The sequence below is a fragment of the Scardinius erythrophthalmus genome, assembly GCF_964197995.2.
Source record: "Scardinius erythrophthalmus genome assembly, chromosome: 4".
Classification (NCBI taxonomy): Eukaryota; Metazoa; Chordata; class Actinopteri; order Cypriniformes; family Leuciscidae; genus Scardinius; species Scardinius erythrophthalmus.
This window is the reverse complement of record NC_138224.1, coordinates 9,872,104-9,892,419: the sequence shown is the minus strand read 5'-3', so window position 1 is coordinate 9,892,419 and position 20,316 is coordinate 9,872,104. Positions and strand designations below refer to the sequence as shown.

General features: G+C 37.6%; 2 protein-coding genes across 5 annotated transcripts in view; one reads left to right on the top strand and one right to left on the bottom strand.

The window, feature by feature from the left end:
• Positions 1–20,316, bottom strand: part of tmem178bb (transmembrane protein 178Bb) — a 118,304-nt gene that overhangs the window by 87,324 nt on the left and 10,664 nt on the right. For 2 of the 3 annotated variants that reach the window (XM_081362681.1, XM_081362682.1), the window contains 5 exons: positions 19,511–19,583; positions 10,837–10,873; positions 10,488–10,513; positions 9,622–10,011; positions 5,282–5,414 (listed from right to left, as the gene is read on the bottom strand). The gene's annotated coding sequence lies outside the window, so the exon portion shown is untranslated. Of the gene's footprint in view, positions 1–5,281; positions 6,195–9,621; positions 10,012–10,487; positions 10,514–10,836; positions 10,874–19,510; positions 19,584–20,316 lie in introns of those variants that run through there. The other variant, XM_081362683.1, reaches the window with a different exon arrangement.
• braf (B-Raf proto-oncogene, serine/threonine kinase) lies at positions 423–16,505 on the top strand. 2 transcript variants are annotated; one of them, XM_081362680.1, is made up of 20 exons: positions 423–607; positions 4,364–4,465; positions 5,175–5,438; positions 6,001–6,104; positions 6,200–6,302; positions 7,040–7,188; positions 7,469–7,588; positions 9,893–10,052; positions 10,463–10,502; positions 11,183–11,302; positions 12,276–12,409; positions 12,497–12,614; positions 12,708–12,792; positions 13,688–13,864; positions 14,055–14,101; positions 14,242–14,360; positions 14,444–14,575; positions 14,805–14,939; positions 15,561–15,714; positions 15,812–16,505. In XM_081362680.1, the coding sequence occupies exons 1-20, from the start codon at positions 440–442 to the stop codon at positions 15,832–15,834; spliced, it is 2,454 nt and encodes an 817-aa protein (XP_081218806.1). In that variant the 5' UTR covers positions 423–439; the 3' UTR covers positions 15,835–16,505. The 2 variants fall into 2 exon arrangements, with proteins under 2 accessions (XP_081218806.1, XP_081218805.1); XM_081362679.1 differs by lacking the exon at positions 11,183–11,302 and having other exon boundaries at positions 428–607.

Genomic DNA, 20,316 nt, shown 5'->3' with positions numbered 1-20,316 from the left:
GGCTTGATGATGTTCATAATTTATAAGTCTTAGAAATTCCTGTTTCAGACATGATACAGTATGTTTTGTACACATCTGGCCAAATGATAGTCATGTTGGATGCACTCTGTTCAGTCTTTATAGGTAATATACATAAATATTAATGTTTATATGCAGAGCTTTTTGGTTAAAATCAGTTTATAGATTAAACGGCTGCCTTGAAATGGTCTACCAGACAAACTAATATGATAGTATAATTCAAGAAGAATGGAAAGACGTGGCAGAAACAAAATTCTGACTTGTTCGTTTTAGAATTTACACTTTAATATTAGTGCATTGGTCGGCGTCCAGTATCCCCATTTACCCCTCTACGGGTTTACATTTGGTGAATCTGTCTCCCCCTCCTGTCTCGTTCTCTGTTTCTTTCCTCTATTTTCCACTCAGTTTCTCGTGGTTTAAAATGGCGGCGTTGAGCAGCGCCGAGTCCCCACCGCCCGTCTTCAACGGAGACAGCATGAACCGCGATCCGGAGCGGGACCCGGGACTGGACGAGCTGGGCGCGGGGCTCGAACCCGGCTGTCCCGGAGGAGCGGCGATCCCCGAATGTCAACAGGACATTCCCGAGGAGGTACAATGGGGGAGTCAGGGTTGAAGGAGAGCTCGGCTGTAGAGCGGAGCGGGGCTGGATGGAGATGTTCAGGAAACACCGGCTGTAATACGGATCGTGGGGGGATGCAATGCATTGCAGGGGAGAGAGATGATGCACCAATATTTAAGTCGACCAAATCTTATATCGTGCGCTTATGCATTTTCGCAAGGTGCATTTCCGAATGACGCCATTTATAATTCTCTCATTGCAGTTCTCTGAGCCAATGTTTATCAGAAGGCCTGTTCGTGTTTCATTGGCTTTATTTCCCCACCAGACCCCGCTGCAATGCATGCATGCATGCTTCGTATCTCACCTTGCGATGCATCGTATTAATGGGAAACTACAGATGCAACTGGGAATATATTAACTGCTCGCGTGCATTGTTTTATCTCCTTTGTGTCACCAGCTGGCGCGAGTCTGCGTTCGAATGCGTTTACATTTACATTTAAATCTGCAGTGATGTCATTGTGCTCGTGCATGGAGCCCTGCGAACGTTCCATATTCAGTTTGTGACCCCGTGTAAATGTAATGCATTATGCTTCTTTCTTCTAAGCTGTCAACTGTCTGTCTGCACAAATCACATATGCTGCTATAAGGGGCCTTTGCTGTTAGATGTACACACTGGGGTATTACTGGGTATATTCTGCTGCTTGCTGGAACATCCAGCTTAATTTAGTAGCTGTGTTTAGAAACATGCTGGTTATTAGCTAGTTGACCATGTACAATGTTCCAGAAACCACCTTAAGCTGGTGTTACCAGCTGGTAGGTGATTTGTTGGCTGTCTTCAAGCTAGAAACCAACTGAAATGATCCAAAAACAGTTCGACTAAGGGCAACATTTCAGCTGGTTTCTGTTTTCTCTAGCTATCTAGAAACCATCTACCGTGTGTCAATTCCATGCTACCGACTTAAGATGGATTTTCCAGCAGGGCATCCATTCATTCTGTTTAATTCGGAAAGAAAAAAAAAGTTTACACCGTCATGGAACAGGTTACAAATTTGTTTATTCAGGAAACAGCTTCCCTATTTAGCTGGAAGACTAGTTGGATTAAAGAGCAGCTTGTGTAAGTCATCATTGTATGAGTGCTTAGTGGTAATTAGATTAATTTTATTGCTGGCTGCTGTAACAGGGTTATACTGTCCGATTATACACGGGACTTGTCTTGCTTTTTTTGGGGGGGTAATAGTAACTATATTTACTTTAGTATACTTTTCAGCACTGAATTCGCTCTTAAATTAAAGAGTGGAGCATGTTTTCATCTGATTGAAGAGTCCATAAACCTAGTTAACAGTTTTATTCATGGTCAGGGCCATAACCATGAAGGGTATACCATGCATCTGATTTTCCCAATAAACATTACTTAGATGGGTTATGCGGTGGCAGTTTCTTCAAATTATACATTGAGCTAGAATCTTGAATGTTTGGCTACATACAGTATTTTGTTGTCAGCTAGTTTTTACATTACTGACTTGAATGTTGAAGGAATAATTCACCCAAAAATGTGTATTTTAAAATCTTCACCTCCAATGGGCTTAACTGTCACAACTGGATCAAATTGAACTTGAGAACCGGATCAATCATTCAAATACATAATTTCAATGGGTAACAATTTAATTTTCAGTGTGTTCTTTATACAGGGCTATCGTATGGCTTTAGAAGCCTTGGAATATAATATGGTGTTTGTCAATTTGAAAGGTCTGGTTCCTTTCTATGAAATTTTATAGGGGGGAAAAACCTGAGTTGCAGTCTCCAAAAATTCTGCTTCTGTGTTCTACAGAAGGAAGAAATTAATACATGTTTGAAATGAAATGAGGATGTTTTAATATTGATAGAATTTTCATTTTTGGGTGAACTTTCCCTTTTTAGAGAAGCCTTCAAGTATTTCATGTATTGAGCTATTTTAAACTGTCTTGGTTATGTTGCATCATGTTGGAAACACAGAGTATATTACCACATGGGGTTTGCTCTAAAAGAAAGGCTTGTAACCAATGTCTGTTTAAGAAACTGTCAGCAATCTTTGACTGCCAGGAATTGATACTGGCAAGACTACTGAGAAAGTCCCTTGTCACGGGTACCTTTTAGCTATTTCTTGCACTAATTTGACTAGTAGAGCCAGTTTATCTGCACCGTTGATTAGGAATCAAGTGGCAGCTTGACTCTCGGAATGCAGGATTTTTAATCAGAACTAAAGTTAGATGCACTTAAATGTGCTATTTCATGGGGGCGTTGAGGCATTCCAAGTTTCTTGACAGTCTGCTGGAAAATTGCTTCTCAAAATGGTGATCATAATAAAGTTTACTTGTAAAGCTTTGTAGCACTGTCAGATTGTGTTCACTTGGCTGGGACATTTTCCAACAAACTTGGAGTATTTTATGATGCTGCTTGTATTGCTTGGCAAAATTGAAAAATGTTTATTGGCTTTTTAGAACAAGTACTTTGCTTGGATGTTTCCTTGAGCAAATGCTTGCAACCCATTCCAAAATAGGCTATAATCATAGTTTAAGTGCATGTCTTAACATTAGATAAAAAAAAATGATCTGCCTCAATTGAGTGCATATGTTTTTTGTATACATTTTTAGAATTTATGCAAGTCTTGGTGTTTCCATCCAGCAGTTTTTTTTTTTCTGCGATATCCTAAAATTCGCATACAAATATGTGGATGTTGGAAACATAGCTAACCATGACCTCATGCACACCAATTGTTTTAAAATTGTGCTATAATTAAATGTATAAAATTTTCAATAACTAAAAATTGTAGTACTCATCTCCTGACAAATGTCTCGGATGTTTAAAAATATTGACATTAGGATTGTGAATGTCAGAAGATTTTGCATAAATCGTACATTTACAGTATCAGATCCGACTGTTAAAGGTGATTTTTTTGTTTTGTTTAGGGACACGAATAAAAATTGCAAAAAAGAAAAAACAGGTTTCCTGAAGATCTCCCCTGCTTCCATTGGTTGAACACAAGGATAGTTCCGCCCCCAAATGTACACCTTTGGTTGATTTGTCAGTATTGTTTTGTCAGGTTGTTTGTGATGCTCAAACAAATGGAGTAAAGGCACCAAGGATGATAACGATAAAGTTATAGGCCTAGTTTTTCCTTCTAAATGTAAAAGAATAGCAGTCCACACCACAGCTATAATGATAACGGCACAGAGAAACAATATTGTTGCACTCACTTACAGAATTTTTTTTTTCTAGCTGATGAACGATAAAAACATTGACTGCCAATCAGAATCAATCAGAGCTGGGGCATTTAAAGCAGCTGTCAAAAACTGCAGCACGCGCTTATAAACTGATATTGTGCGTTGGTGCAGATGCTAATATAGCTATTGTTAATAATAATAATAATTTAGCGCTTGGGACAGGAAAAATTATTTAACAAAATATAATACACACTTCGGTTGAAGCAAGTTGATGCATTTTGAAGCTGTTTCTTTCTTTGCTAGAGCTCACTGTCAGTATTTCATTTGCTTCACACCTCAGACTTAATTAATATAGCACATTTACTGTGAGCAGGGCCTGAGACAGCCGTCCAGTGTCAGTTTTTACAGCTTAGTGGAGACAAGCAAGTGATTCTGTGTTTATTAGATTAAGCACAGTCATGAGGTTCTCATTCATCTATGGTGAAGTTCAAATGCATCTGCTCAAACACTTGTCCAATCAGTGGAACCTTCTCATAAAAAGGAAGCTGGGGAATTTGGGTTTGCCTAACTCTCATTTTCTTTGCAGATATGGAACATCAAACAGATGATTAAGTTAACCCAGGAGCACCTAGAAGCCCTTTTAGATAAGTTTGGAGGAGAACACAATCCGCCATCTATATATCTGGAGGTGAGTTGGCCCGACAAAGAGTTGCTGTCATGGGTGTGATGTGAAAGGTGTTTTACTATGCCAAGAAAGTTAATGGTGATGTTATAAATGAAGTGACTAGAATTGATACCAGCATCAACAGTTACAATTAACTTTTGGCCTTTGTTCCAAACTCTCGTGAGCAGCCTAAATAGGCAGCATTTTAAGGCATCATAGGCACACTCCCAACACAACAGCTGTTCTAAAAGCTAAGCATTTTTAATATGTCTTGTTTGGTCAACTTCTGAGGCAGTATCCAAAGTGTCCATCCCACTCTCCAAATAACTACAACAAGCCTAGTGCAGAAATCTATGCAAGTGTGTGAAATTATTTGAAATAATTCAAGTGTTAAATAAAAATCACTTTTTCCTAATATTTCCATTTACGATTCCTAATTTTTCCTATTATTGTCATTAGCTTAGCAACATGCTAGTGGAAAACTCTGTTTCTATGAAACGATAGTTGTTGCCTACAAAAAAATTGTCACTCCATGACAGTTTAGATTAAAACTAATGAATGAATTCAGAGGAGGAGAAGAAGTATTTTATTGAAGCAGTAAAATTTTCCCTCTTGTGTATGCAATAACAGCAAATGCATAACCTCAGATCTTTATCCTCCAACAGGTTCAAAACATGACCATTTATGTGAAACGTTCATAAAGTCTTAATGATATATTTCCTCAACGCCACAGGCCTATGAGGAGTACACTAGTAAGCTGGATGCATTACAGCAGCGGGAACAGCAGCTTTTGGAGGCTATTGGAAACGGAACAGAGTTCTGCTCCTCGCCGACACTCACCCTGCTGGATGTGAAGGGACCGGGCGCCCAGAGTGCCCCCATCGCCCCAAACACCTTGGCTCTCCTGCAGACCCCCACCGACGCATCACGAGGGAATCCCCGCTCGCCCCAGAAACCCATCGTAAGGGTTTTCCTGCCCAACAAACAGAGGACGGTGGTGAGTTGCTGGATATTATTTGTTGTTGAATACTTGGTACTGTTTTGCTTTTATATGTAATATTTTGAAAAAAGTACTTACAAATAAAAGATGGAAAAGATTGAAAAATAGACCGTAAACTATATAAATGCTATAATAGTATGTAACTAATATTATACTGGCTTTATGACAGAATATCAGGTAAGGGATCTGAAAAATGGGGTGAGTTACGTCTGTAGTGTTTTGCTCACAGCTGGATTTGAGAAGTTCTGTCATGTACAGATGTGGTAGGATATTTTGACAATACTTCACGGTAAGGGTTCAGGCAGGGCTTTAAAAAGAGGTTTTTGAAAGGAATTTCCACTCCAACCAGATTTTAGAGTGCCGGGAGTCCATGGGAAATTAGCGAATATAGGTGACCCCCTTTATTTTGATTATCTGCTCAGCTTGTCTCTTTTGGCTTAGCAAAGAGAAGCGGCTGTCTGAGTAGGAGCCAAGAAATCAAACGTGCCCAGGCGTAGCCACAGTCTCACTGCAAGGAGATAAAAGTTACTTGAGTAAGTGGTTTATGTGTGCGTTTCAGGTTCCAGCTCGTTGTGGGATAACTTTGAGAGACTCCTTAAAGAAGGCTCTGATGATGCGAGGCCTGATCCCAGAATGCTGTGCGGTCTACAGGGTTCAGGATGGGTAATAACTGCTCTAACCATCACTAGTGCAAAAACCAAGGTTATGTCACACTGCCAGCTGTACTTCACATTTAATGTCTGTCCTGCCCACATTAGGGAGAAGAAGCCTATTGGCTGGGACACAGACATTTCCTGGCTGACGGGGGAGGAGCTCCATGTTGAGGTTTTAGAGAATGTGCCACTGACGACCCATAATTTTGTGAGTATGATGAAACTGACCACAAGCTGTGGCTTAAAGGGGACCTATTATGCCCCTTTTTACAAGATCAGGCATGAAAACTCCTCACCTTTCGGCGAAATTCGCCGTTTTAAAACCTAAAAGGGTCACCTACGTGATTTGTGCAGATTCGATGAGAAAATATTTTCTATATGCCTCATCCTTCTCACCTTTTTTACCCCTGACCTGTTTTCATGCCTGCAAGATGTAATATCTCTATAAGAGTCTATAAAATACCTCCCAGATCATTTACTATAGCATGTCCAATTTGCTCCTTTTTGAGTGTGAGCAAAAACATGCCGTTTTTGTGTGTGTACCTTTAAATGCAAACGAGCTTCCTGCCCCCTTTCCGGAAGAGGCAGGTATATATATATATATATATATATATATATATATAAAGGAGTGGGTAGATTTTTACCATTATAGGCTGGTTGTTTACACACGCTATGGACACACATCAGTGTTTAAACACCAAGTAAAAGTGAATGTTGCATAATAGGTCCCCTTTAAAATAAATCTGAAATGACAGAGAGAAAGTTAGAGCCAACAGTTCACATGTTATAGGTGTGGTGATTTCTATTCTTGATTTTACTTTTCTTAAAGAGTTTCTTAAAGACACGTTGACCTCTTTCTCCTCCACCTTGACTGATATATATTGTGCTTTGGAAACATCCAGAAGCTTCGTAATAACTCAGAGGGTTAATTCGGTGATTAAACAGGTGCGAAAGACCTTCTTCACGCTGGCCTTCTGTGACTTTTGCCGGAAGCTGCTGTTTCAGGGCTTCCGCTGCCAGACGTGCGGCTACAAGTTCCACCAGCGCTGCAGCACAGAGGTCCCGCTCATGTGTGTCAACTACGATCAGCTGGAGTGAGTGCTCATGGGAAACTCTTTTACTTCTGCTTTATCCATTAAAGGGTGAAATTTGCTCCACGCATAATACACAGTGAAATAAAGCATGTAAATAATTTACTTTAAATTACATTATATTTAAATTAAATATTAAAACAATGTTTTTGCCTAAGTTTATTTCTCCTATATTAATATTCACTGTATTTGGAATAATTTGCATCTTATATGGTTTTGTGCTGTGGGTAATTATGCATAATATATTTGTACTGTTCTTCTTATTATTTATATTTTTGTTCAGTTTACTGCTGGCATCAAAATTTCTAGTGCACCACCCCATTACCCAGGAGGAGATGTCATCAGAGGGCACGACACCCGTTTCAGAGATGTGCCCCTCCCTCCCTCCATCTGAGTCCACTGGGTAAGAATTTAGTCCACTTCAGTGGCGATTTCTTTAAGACTGCAAGGGAAGCTCGGCTTCCCTTATAATGTCAAAAAATGAATGGTCAAATATGTACTATTGTATTAACATTTTATTGACTAAAAATGCGTTAGAAAACGTCCATCTTAAAGACGAGTTCGTTCAGAATCAGTTACATACAGCAGGTCGGCTGACTCGATTTCCTTCTCATACATTCCCGTAGCGTCACAGGGCATTTCCCTGTTGAAGCCCCGCTTCCATTGACTTCAATGGGGCTGCTCTGAACAATTTTTTTCAGCGCTTCAAAACTAGACGGTCATTGGATAAATGCTGCGATTATGTTCTGCCCACGGAAGCTCAGCTTCTCTGGGGGTGAACGAAGAGTGGGCTGGCCTGGACTCCGGGCTTTTGCGTGATGATTGGAGGGTCTGTCGAAAGGCTGCGTCTCCTTTTGATTGACAGCGATTTCATACAATAAAAAGTCGCTGATGTAGAAGCTGTTCGAGCTCAGTCCTATCGCGGATTTTTCAAAGACAAACTGCTGCAACCTATTTCTTGGTATTGGCTTGTCGAAATTGCTAGCCAATTTTCATAATACATTTCACACAATTATACATTTATACCTTTATTATATTATTACTTATATATATTTTTATATTATTATTATTATTAGTAATAATTCAAAAATAATTATAAAAAAAAAAAATCTTATTATTAGTAGTATTATTATTATACTTTATTATATTATTATTTATACCTTTATTATATTATTACATTCATTTTTCACAGAGCATTTACTTGAAAAGGAACGTAGAATTTACGTATAAATAAATGAATAATTTGTATGATAGGTATGTAGGTCGAAAATGAGCTTCCCTCTTTGAAAGACCAGCATCCGCCACTGGTCCACTTCTATATATATATATATATATATATATATATTAGGGCTGTCAGAAGATTAATCGCGATTAATCGCATCCAAAATAAAAGTTTGTGTTTACATAATATATGTGTGTGTACTGTGTATAATTAAATTTGTATATATAAATACACACACATGCTTGTATATATTTAAGAAATATTTGCATACATATACTGTATATATTTATATATAATTTATATTATATATAAATATAATTTTTTTATATATGAATTACACATTTTTCTTCAATATATACAAGCATGTGTGTGTATTTATATATACAAATTTAATTATACACAGTACACACACATATATTACATTAAAACATACACATTAAACACAAACTTTTATTTTGGATGCGATTAATCGCGATTAATCTTTTGACAGCCCTATATATATATATATATATATATATATATGTGTGTGTGTGTGTGTGTATGTATGTATGTGTGTATGTATGTATGTATGTATGTGTGAGTGAGAGATTTTTACATGTTTTTGAAAGACGCCTGTTACGCTCGCCAAGGCTGCATTTATTCTGATAAAAAATACAATAATATTGTTAAATATTATTACAATTTAAAATAACTTTTTCCTGTTTTCTATACTTCAAAATGTAATTTATTCCTCTGATGGCAAAGTTGAATTTTCAGCACCCATTACTGCTGTCACATGTTTCAGATATCTTAATGGAAACTGAGACTTTTTTTTTCAGGATTTTTGATGGATACAAAATTTTAAAAAGAGCATTTATTTGAATTTGATAGAGATATAAATCTTTTGCAGATCAGTGTAGTTACTGCTGTGTGTCTTTTAGTTGAGAAATTGTAAGGGTCGCCTTAAGTATATACTTTAGTGCGTTAGTGACTTTAAAGGGGAACTATGCTGTTTTTTTTTAGCTTAATTTACCTTAACTGAACAGCTTCGGAGTCATTGGAATGGTTATGACTTTTTTCGGGTTGAATGGTGGCCGTCTCGTTTCCCAGTAGCGCCTGTGACTGGCCTCAGCGTCAGGAAGTATTGCGTGATATCAGGTCTCGCAATGTAACGAATTTCTTTATGGCACTGCACGCATACATTTATATGCTAGCCTTCTGTGTATCATACATACCTCAGTGGACATGGCTCCGTGTGTTCGCCGACTTCTTTGAAAACAAATGCACATGACCAGAGGGAGGAGATGGGAGTGGCGAGAGTCGCCAACGAGTTTTTACAACAGTGTTGTCAAATATCTATTCCGAAGCTGTAGGGGGAGCTCTATAGAGAAACCTGCGAGCAAAAAGCGAAAGAAATTGCAAAAACTGCATAGCGCAGCTTTAACAGTGAGTTTAATCATGCACTAAGCAAAATTTCATTATGCTCTCCTGTCTTTTTTTCTCCAGGTCTCTTTGCCATCCTTCTGTGTCCCCGTCCAAATCCATCCCTATCCCACAGTCCTTCAGACCTGGAGAGGAGGACCACCGCAACCAGTTTGGCCAGAGGGATCGCTCTTCCTCGGCCCCTAATGTCCATATCAACACCATCGAGCCGGTCAACATTGATGTGAGAACTGGACATTTGAACAGCTGATAAATATATTTTAGACCATGTCTAATGTATTTTAAATAATTATAATGTAGGTCCCACTTCCTGAATCTAAAAAAAAGAAAGAGTATAATATAAAAGTGAACTATTTAATAATATTACTAAAGATTAACATTGATAATATTTGATGTGTGCTTTTATTTTAGATGCATTGTATTATTTCTTTAAATTAATATTATTTAATAGCTGTTACAGCTGCCCTCAACCACTGCATCACCTCCATAATGTTTATTATAATCTTGTTTATAAAGTCTTTGTTAATATAAATGTTTCTTATACCACTAAAAAATGTACAAGGTGCATTTGTGTCAAGTTACAATTCCCCCGGACTCCACTAGTCCCTGCTAATCGGTGTTATTCCTGTACAGGATTTGATCCGTGATCAAGGCTTACCAAGGTCAGATGGAGGTAAGGGCTGTCTGAAACAGAAAACACACACTTAAGACGCACTGAATTCAAATGGCTTTCCGTCATCCCATGTCTTTGTGCTATCTTTGTGTCATTGGCCTTAGAAGTTTGGGACAGCTGTTCCATTTCACCGTGCCTGCTATTAAAGCTGAAAAATAGGCCTTTCTCTCCCCTGCCCGCTTTGTGAATTGCTTCTGCCCTTTTCTTTATCAATAGCGGCCTGCTGTAAAGTACTAATTCCTAATCAGTGTTGTTAAAGCCTGCCCCCTGTCCTTTCTGTTTCAAAACATGTCTCAGAACATTATAAGTAAACATCTGGTCATCACTTACTCACCTTCATGTTGTTCCAAACCCGTGCGACTTTCTTTTTTCTGTGGAACATAAAAGAAGATGTTTAGAAGAATGTTCAAGCTGCTCTTTTCCATAAACCAAATGTAAATTAAAAGCATAAAAAGAAAATCAAACGCGTTTGGAATGACACAAGGCGATTAAATGATAACATAATTATCATTTTTTTATAGACTGTAAACAGGAATAAATAAAAACTGGCTCTGTAATTCACTTGATCATCTCTAAATGAACTCTGAGAGTAGACACAGGATTTTGGGTAGTGGGTGACAGGAAGTGCACCTGAGCTTCAGGGGCCAGTGATCCCGTGTCTGTCTCTCTCCCCCTTGCAGCCCCCTCGCAACACCCAGCCCGCTGCTTGAGGAAGAACCGAACACGGACCTCAAGCCCCCTTCTGTCCTCCCACCCCAATGAAATTGTCTTTGATTTTGAGCCTGAGCCAGTGTTCAGAGGTAGATAGGCCTTTGTGCGTGGCTGTGTCCCACACCTTGTCTCGTCCTTTGCTTGTCTGTCTGTCTTCCACTTGTGTGTTTTGTTGATGTATTTCACTCCTCCTTGTTTGAATTCTCACTTTCTCTGACACGCACGCTTTAACTGCGCTTTGAACTCCACTCACTTTTCCTTAACTCAACACACTACAAACTCACTTAATAAGGCACAAATTGTACATACCGTATATCAAATTTAGACATTTGCCTCTATTCCGGTCAGTTTTGTATATTTTAGTGTGCATGTACATTTCTAGATTTAGATCGCCTTAGCCATTATCTAAAGCTCACTTTAGTTATCTTTAAACCAAAAATAATTTAATTACACTGTTAAATGTTATCTTTAGCAAATCTCAAAATGTGCATTTCACACTATACATTATAATTATTTTTATTATTATTTAATTATTTTATTTAGCATTTAATATTTTAATTTATTCACTTTCATTTAGATAAAATATTGAAGTTTAATTTGTGCCATTTTTTAGTTATTGACCATAACTTGAAAACAATTATCAGCTTATTGTATTGGCCAGTGATTTTATATTTTATTTAAATTGACAACAAATATTTTTTTACTAGATTTTTTGCCAAATTTTAATATCAGTGCATCCCTACTTGCAATACTTCAGCGTACATATTTGTGTGAGATTTTTTTGGGGATACTTTTAGATTTGGGCTTTTCGGAAAGAGACGGGATGTGGCTCAGGATTTGCTAGTATACTTATATTTGAGGCATACATCGCTCACAGCCCCGTTTCACACTGCATGGGCTGTGACTTGCCCCTTTCCTCTTTTTCTCTCCCTCATGTGACCACACAAAATTTTATTCCTTTCCTTCTGTCGTCTTCCCCTCTTATTCTGTTTCTCTCTTCTTTGGCTCCCATATTTCCTGCTGAAGTAACTTTTTATGTTTCTCGACCTCTTGCGATTCCAGGCTCCACAGCAGGCCTGTCGGCCACACCTCCTGCCTCCCTACCTGGTTCCCTGCCCAATGTGAAGGTGTCGAAATCGCCGTGCCAACCGAGGGAGCGGAAGCCATCGTCTTCTTCTGAGGACCGCAATAAAATGGTAAAGATTTTTTTTCTTTTTACCTCACTTGGCACATCCAGGTTTAAGGTCATTTTAATCTATTTTGTCTAATATTTTACTCTGTAGAAAACTCTAGGTCGACGGGACTCGAGCGATGATTGGGAGATCCCAGAAGGTCAGATCACCCTGGGACAGCGGATAGGATCTGGCTCCTTTGGAACAGTCTACAAGGGGAAGTGGCACGGTGGGTCCTGTGAGAATGTTAACAGCATTTGGACTTCAGATTAATAAGGAATGCACAGATAAGGCTAAATGTGTGTCTTCCTCTTCCTCACAGGTGATGTGGCGGTAAAGATGTTGAATGTCACGGCCCCCACTCCACAGCAGCTACAGGCCTTTAAAAATGAAGTGGGTGTCCTCAGGTAAGATAGGGACTAAAAATACTCATTATTTCACAACAGGGACTGTATCTGTCCAAAATGTAGGTTTCAGGTAGTGGTCAACTGAGATAGTTTTTCTTTGTTTGTTTTAATTACGAATACCATTGCATTTTTTTATTTTTTATACATTTCTATTTATTTATTTAATGTTTATTGGAAGAAAATAATCAAACAGGTTTTTAAACTATCACAATTTTTGGTTACAAGGTTTCAAAAAATCATTTTATTTTAATTTAATAAAATAGTTTAATTAAAATCAACAATTAAATTAAATATAAAATAATAAAAGAAAATCTCATATAATATTTAATTTGACCTAAGATTGCCTATCAACATGAAGGTTAAGCACTTCGTTTCACTGACCATTGATTTTTATTGAATTAAGAGTTTCCTATTATTCATTAAGCGATTAAACTTGAAACAAAAAAGGAGAATATTATTAAAAGAATTGTGCTTTTCATAATCGTAAATGTGTTTTTACATGTAGGTTTAAGGTGCAGATTGAACAATGACTAAAAAAATTCAATCATTATTTGTAAACCTTATATATTTGGTCATTAAATGTTAGTCTCATGTTTTTTGTTCAGCCTATGTGCTACTTAGGATTGTCCAATACCAAAATGTCAGTTGTCGGTACCAATACAAGTAAAATTTCACGGTTCTCTGTACTAATTTCGGTATCATGGCAAAAACACACAAATACGCACAGGAACGTTTGAAAGGAGCCATCTATTGACCCAATACTTGGTACTTCTGGTACTTCTGGAAAAATTTATCGGAATTATATTTAAAGTATCGACTTGGTACCAAAGTACCCCTAGAGCTGCCAAAACATTGTTCTACCAAAGCTTATTGAAAAATTCTTTATCTCCCACAGGAAAACCCGCCATGTGAATATCCTGCTCTTCATGGGCTACACCACCAAACCCCAGCTGGCTATAGTTACACAGTGGTGTGAAGGCTCGAGTCTCTACCATCACCTGCACATCATCGAGACCAAGTTTGAGATGATCAAGCTGATTGACATTGCCCGCCAGACGGCCCAGGGCATGGAGTGAGTCACTGGATCGATTAGAGAGAAATAAATCACAGATGATCACTATAGCAGTGTAATGTTTAGGAGTCAAGAATCCATTTAGTCTTCTGGCTTCAATAGAAAGCATGAAACCTACTGCCATCATGATACTAAATTGTTGAAGTTTTAATGCATGGATTTAACACTTTTAAATATTTTTTATCCACAGCTATCTGCACGCCAAGTCCATCATCCATAGAGATCTGAAGAGTAACAGTATCCTTTGTAATTAAGGACTGATTTGCTGTAAAATGTCTTGTACAAAAATACAGGTCGCTTTTAATAGGTATATCAACTTTCCAAGCCTATGTGCGCGTACATACGCTTCTATATTAGCCTTAACACCACCTCCCTAGATATCTTTTTGCATGAGGATCTAACAGTAAAGATTGGTGATTTCGGTCTGGCTACGGTGAAGTCCCGTTGGAGTGGCTCACACCAGTTTGAGCAGCTTTCTGGCTCTATCTTGTGGATGGTGAGTGGAGGCACTTGTACTAGCTATGAGTATTTCTTTTGCGCCGACATTTGCATCTGGACTGACTCATTGGTCTTCTTCAGGCTCCAGAGGTGATCAGACTGCAGGATAAAAACCCATACAGTTTCCAGTCGGATGTCTACGCGTTCGGCATTGTGCTCTATGAGCTCATGTCAGGGGCTCTGCCTTATTCCAACATCAACAACAGAGACCAGGTGAACCTCTTATCAGTGCACTTGTCCCCCCCCAAATTTTTTTGTCTAAATTTGATTAATTACGTAAACATGAGTAGTACTTATGCCTTATCATCGATTTCTAATGTTAATGTACTGTATGTGTAATGTACTAGTAGTAGGGTCTATGACATAAATCAAGTCTGTACTCTGAAGGATTAATGCAAATATCTGAATATTGGAAAATGTAATGAGCATATCTCCTATGCAGATTATCTTTATGGTTGGCCGAGGTTACCTTTCCCCTGACCTGAGCAAAGTGCGCAGTAATTGCCCAAAGGCCATGAAGAGACTTATGGCAGATTGTTTGAAGAAAAAGCGAGAGGAGAGACCTCTTTTCCCTCAGGTAATGTTGTGAAACTTCTGCTTTCTCCAATTTGCCTGCCATCTGTCAAGGCCATGTCGAAGTATGTTGCCACAAGATGGCATCAGAGTTTCATTAACAGAATGTAACCGAATATATTTGCAGCTTTGAATTTAATATATTTCGAATTTTCTTTAATCAGTCATTTATATTTTATTCTGTGTTTGTCTGTATACACGTGCGCACACACACATATATATTGTGTGTGTGCATTATTATTAGGCAAATCGATATTCTGAACTTTTTTTTTAAGTACATTTTACCAATTCCAAACCACATCAATCTTGATTACTACTATTACTTGTGTATATAATCCTTTATAAGTGATAAATAATTGTTAACAAGGGCTGGAAGTGGAAAAATGCCTTATTCAGATAAATTAAATAGCCACGAGAAGGATGCAATACTATAGAAATTGTGAAACTAAGTGTTGACCATTGGACAAGAAATGGTCACTCTGGGTCAGCATATATATATATATATATATATATATATATATATATATATATATATATATATATATATATATATATATATATAATTTTTTTTATATATTTTTATTTAGTTATTTTATCTTATGTATATATCATCTATTTATGGCAGATCCTGGCCTCCATTGAGTTATTGGCACACTCTCTGCCCAAGATCCACCGCAGCGCTTCTGAACCGTCCCTTAACCGCGCTGGCTTCCAGACAGAGGACTTCAGCCTGTACACCTGCGCTTCCCCCAAGACACCCATTCAGGCTGGTGGCTATGGCAAGTACAAATAGACAAACATTGTTGTACTTTTTGACTTGTATTGCATTAATTAGTATGAAAACTGATACAAATCTGTCCTTGTGTCCCCTTTTAGGTGAATTCACAGCATTTAAATAGTGCTACAAATCCTACAACTTCATCCCTTGTCAGTTTTTACGACGTCTTGTGTTCCTACGGTGGGTTCATCCATAACACAGAAAAGGACTAGTTTTCAAAGAATGTGCTGTTTTTCTTCCTCTTTACCCGAAGAGCTACAGCCTCAATGGAATTGCTTTAAAATAAAAAGATCTCTGCAGGGTGTCATTGCTGAATTTACAAAAATGTCATAAACATCACTTAGGACAACTCGATAATGCAGCGTACAACAAAAAACGATTGGCGCGAGACACCAATGCCTGGTCACTGAAAAAAAAAAGGCATATATTGTGAAGGGGGATAAAAATCTTTTCCCCAAGAAGGATGAATGGGGTTGGGATGAATTATATTGGAGCACAAGCCCTGCCTTCACTCCGCCCCTGGAGGGGAAGAACACACAGCATTGGCCAATCAGAAAACAGGGTCCATATTTGGACTAGTGGCATGGAATGATGGAAAAATTGGCATAAGAGCAAGGACATCAAGTTGCCGTTGTGGAGAGGTGCTGGATATCAGGAGATAACTTGAATGATATTTAGAAACGTTTCTTTCTCTTGCGACGAGTTTGTTGCGTATAATGTTGCCTATGGCTGGAGTTGCTAATAATAAAACAAATTCTACAGGGTCATACGTTGTAGATAAACAGACCCAGTATTTTTTTTTTTTTTTTTTTTTGTTACAGGCAGTTTGTGAGGTAGGGTAAATGAAGCAACCATTGAAAAGACCTCTTTTTTTATAAATATATTCTAAAATATTCTGTAGGTTCTTTGCTTTTAATTTTTTGTCAAGGCAAACTCTAGTATCTTTTATTTTACATGTCACATCCCCATGAATGCCCCACGCAAAGAAGCCTGGGTAAATGTTTTTAGACTCTTTTGGTTCGGCACAAATTCCATCAGACATTTCCGAGGTGGGCAAAATCAAAGCTGTTTCTGTGCTTCTAGAGAATGTGATTTAGTTTTGTTTTGCCACATTATAGTTGCTGACGTCATGTTTCTGAATAAGTCAAAGGTCATATTTGAAGTTTCTTCTAGAAAAAAACCCACTGTATAAAGCAAACACGAAGCCTTGTTTCAGATGTGGGTGTATTTCAGATGTATTTCTGTACTTTTCACTACAAATTTATGCTTAACTGTTGTTATTAGAAGCCATTCCTTTGAGGCCATAATGGTTAATTGATTTTTTTTTTTTTTTTTTGAGATTTCATTCATCTACAAGTCATGTGACTCTTTGGACCTTGCACCGCTGGATTCATTCCAAAATGTTTGTTCACGGGTCATAGGGTTATTTTTAAAGTTGTTTTCATATAGTTTTTCTTGTGTTATAGACAGGCAGGCCTGCAAAGTTACATTAATTTATATTGCTTTATTTTATTACTTTTTGTTCGGTGTTGTTTCAAACTCTGGGAGAGGTGTGTGTATGTATATATATATATATATATATATATATATATATATATATATATATATATATATATATATATATATATATATATATATATATATATACACTTATTTTCTCTCACCCATTCTGTGATTTGCTGAAATGAACATTAAGCAGTGTGTCTGTGCACTTTGTATAAATGACTGATGCAGATAAGCAATTTTGCCTTTTTAAAGACTTATTATATTTTGTCATATGAAGAGGTTAAAGCATGGTTACCGGATTGCAAAATGAATGAAAATTGATTTCAAAAGCAGGCAGGGCCATAGGACACTAAAAACCAAAGCTTAAACCAACCTTCTATCATCATCTGTGTCCACCTTTGCCATTGACAGAGAACGGTTATCTGGATCTTCGACCAAATCGATTCACCCTATGATTCAAACTGGCTTCCTCTGTTCCTGCACGCAAAGTGCGACAAAGCGGCGGCTCTTCGTTTCACGTTGGTCCAAAGACTTCTGCGTCAACCCTCTAGCATAGCTTTGGGCTGTAGTGACACTAGCACTGTGTAGCCCTGAAGTTCGCCTAGACACTGTGGACGGTGGAAGTGCCCTCGTAGGAATGCTTTTCATTATTTCGGCCTCTTCGTATTGAAAAAAAAGTGGCTCCACCTCCTTTTTTTTTTCTTGTACGAAATGACGCATTTTTGCTTTCGGCTCCACAAAATGCTTGATGTTGCACATATAACTGAGGCTCTGCGCTTGGTTCACCACTCGTGCTCTGTTACAAAAGCAAGGACACGCGCTCCATCTTCTTGCTTCTGTTGAGATGGATTGATTTATTTATTTTGAGTCTCTTTTTATTTTTATAAGGATGATGCTCTGTGAATTGGTTCTGCCACTTAAACTTGCCATTAAGGAGAGAGGAGCTCCATGAATCCTGTTGGTTGTGACAGTGGTCACTGTTTTCACATGTATAGTTTCTGACAAGACGTTTGAATGGACTTGTTCTCAGATTAAGCTGGCAAACTTATCATGGGTTGCGTATGGAGATAGTAGAGGTGTATTTTAAGAGTGCTGTATTTATTTTCTATGGGAATGTTACTGAAGAAGTCTTGACTTGCGAAGGACTGAGCCTTCTTTATTCTGGAATACTTGGGGACGTACTTGATTACAATTCGGTGAGGTATCCTCTAAAACCATTAGTCTTTCACTATACCCAAAAACCCATTTTATTTGCGTTTTAAAGCCTTCACCAAAAACGTCCATATCACATTCCTTTCTGTTGCCTTGCCTGCACTTTAAACCCCCACCCCAGTGCAAGTTCATTCAAGTGAAATCTATCATACAAATGTTTGGGAGACTCTTTTCATCTGTAAATAGCTGTACAAAGGAAGTACTGTCCGTTTGCTAGGAGGCATGGAGATAAAAAACAAAACAATGAAATGACTTCAAATGTTTCAACTTAAGAAATGACAACGGTTAAGAAAAGACATTTTGATAGATGAAATTCTGAGAAAATATTTCTGTGTAAAAATATTTAAGACTGTATTATATAAAAGGAAAAAGAGCTTAATGTATTTGTTGTGAATATGAAAACTGATATATTAAAGAAGTGCATGAAAACTGTAATGCTTTTGTGCGTTTATTTTCATTTAATTTGAAATTCAATGTGAAGCACTGCTTGCTTTTACAAGCTGTCACATCTAACACCGATCTTGACACTTGTTTTCAGCTTTTTTTGGCTTACAAAGTGTTTTCTGACTTTTAAGAAATATTTTCTGTAAAGTTATTTTGGAAAGTTTGAGGAGTTGCCTTTCTCTCACTAGTTCTGCCCACTCTTTTCTTACTTGGCCCCTCCAGATGCTTTGTTTCAGTCCTTAAGAAGAGATACTTTGTCACTTTTATGTAGGTTAGGTTACCAAACAGATGATCTCATCGCTTAAGTAACACACAAACTTTGTCTTTTTTTATCTAAAGATGAAAAAAGGCTCTTTTTTTTGTATTTTGGAAGCTACTGAAAATTAAATCATTGCTGCAACATCCATGGGTAAGTAAATACAAGTCTAAATTCAATTTGAATATATTTATAATTTTCTTGTTCATTTTCCAGATTTTATGTATTATTTAGTGTCTGATATATTCATGGTGCATGTATGATGAAACAAATTACTATATTTCATATATAAATGTTGTATCTGGATATTTTTTTTCTCAAATCCTGAATATAGTGCAACACTGCTCTATTTATAAGTAAAACATGATGAGTTCTCAACTTTTCAGGATTTGTGACTGGATCCTGCATATCGCCATCTCTTTCAGACGAACGTGGGATGTCCAGTTTCATCTCTGTCAGGAATAAAAAAAAAAGTCAAAAAGTATACAAGGTATCAGTATAAATAAAATGTTAATGCATTCATTAATCCATAAGTATACAGTTTTAGATTTCTGAAAAGTGATTTGTGTTGTATGTTAAAAGCCTGAAGTATTACAAATAAGAGTTAGTTATAAACATAATGCATGTCTTTTTTCCATGTAATCCTCAGAGCACTCCCTGGCTAATGCACGGCGGCGTCAGAGAATGCAGCTAGAGCGGACCCTGCATGCACTGGACACACAGTATCAGCGGGAGTTGGCCGGGGTACAGGGTGCACAGCAAGTGTTGAGAAGCTCCCTGGACCACCTCGGCAGCCGAAGTGCTGTCAACAGACCTTTGGCCCTGCCTTCAACCTCCCCTTCCTCCTCAAACCAACCCAAGCGGGCACCCTTGAATAATTAAAATAATAAAAAGAATAAAGAATAATTATTCTTATTTCTTTTTATTATTTTAATTTCTTCTATGTAAAGCACTTTGAATTGCCATTGTGTATGAAATGTGCTATATAAATAAACTTGCCTTGCAGTCCTGCTGCCCAAACCACATTGTGTGCTCAAGCTGCATTAATCTGGACATTTACTGAACAACAAACTGTATTTTATAACACAGGAGCACATTTTTACTGAAAATTTTAAATAAATCTGTGGCCCATTTTTATTAGTACTCAATGGAATCGGAAGGTTTGATACTAGTTATATGGTTTGA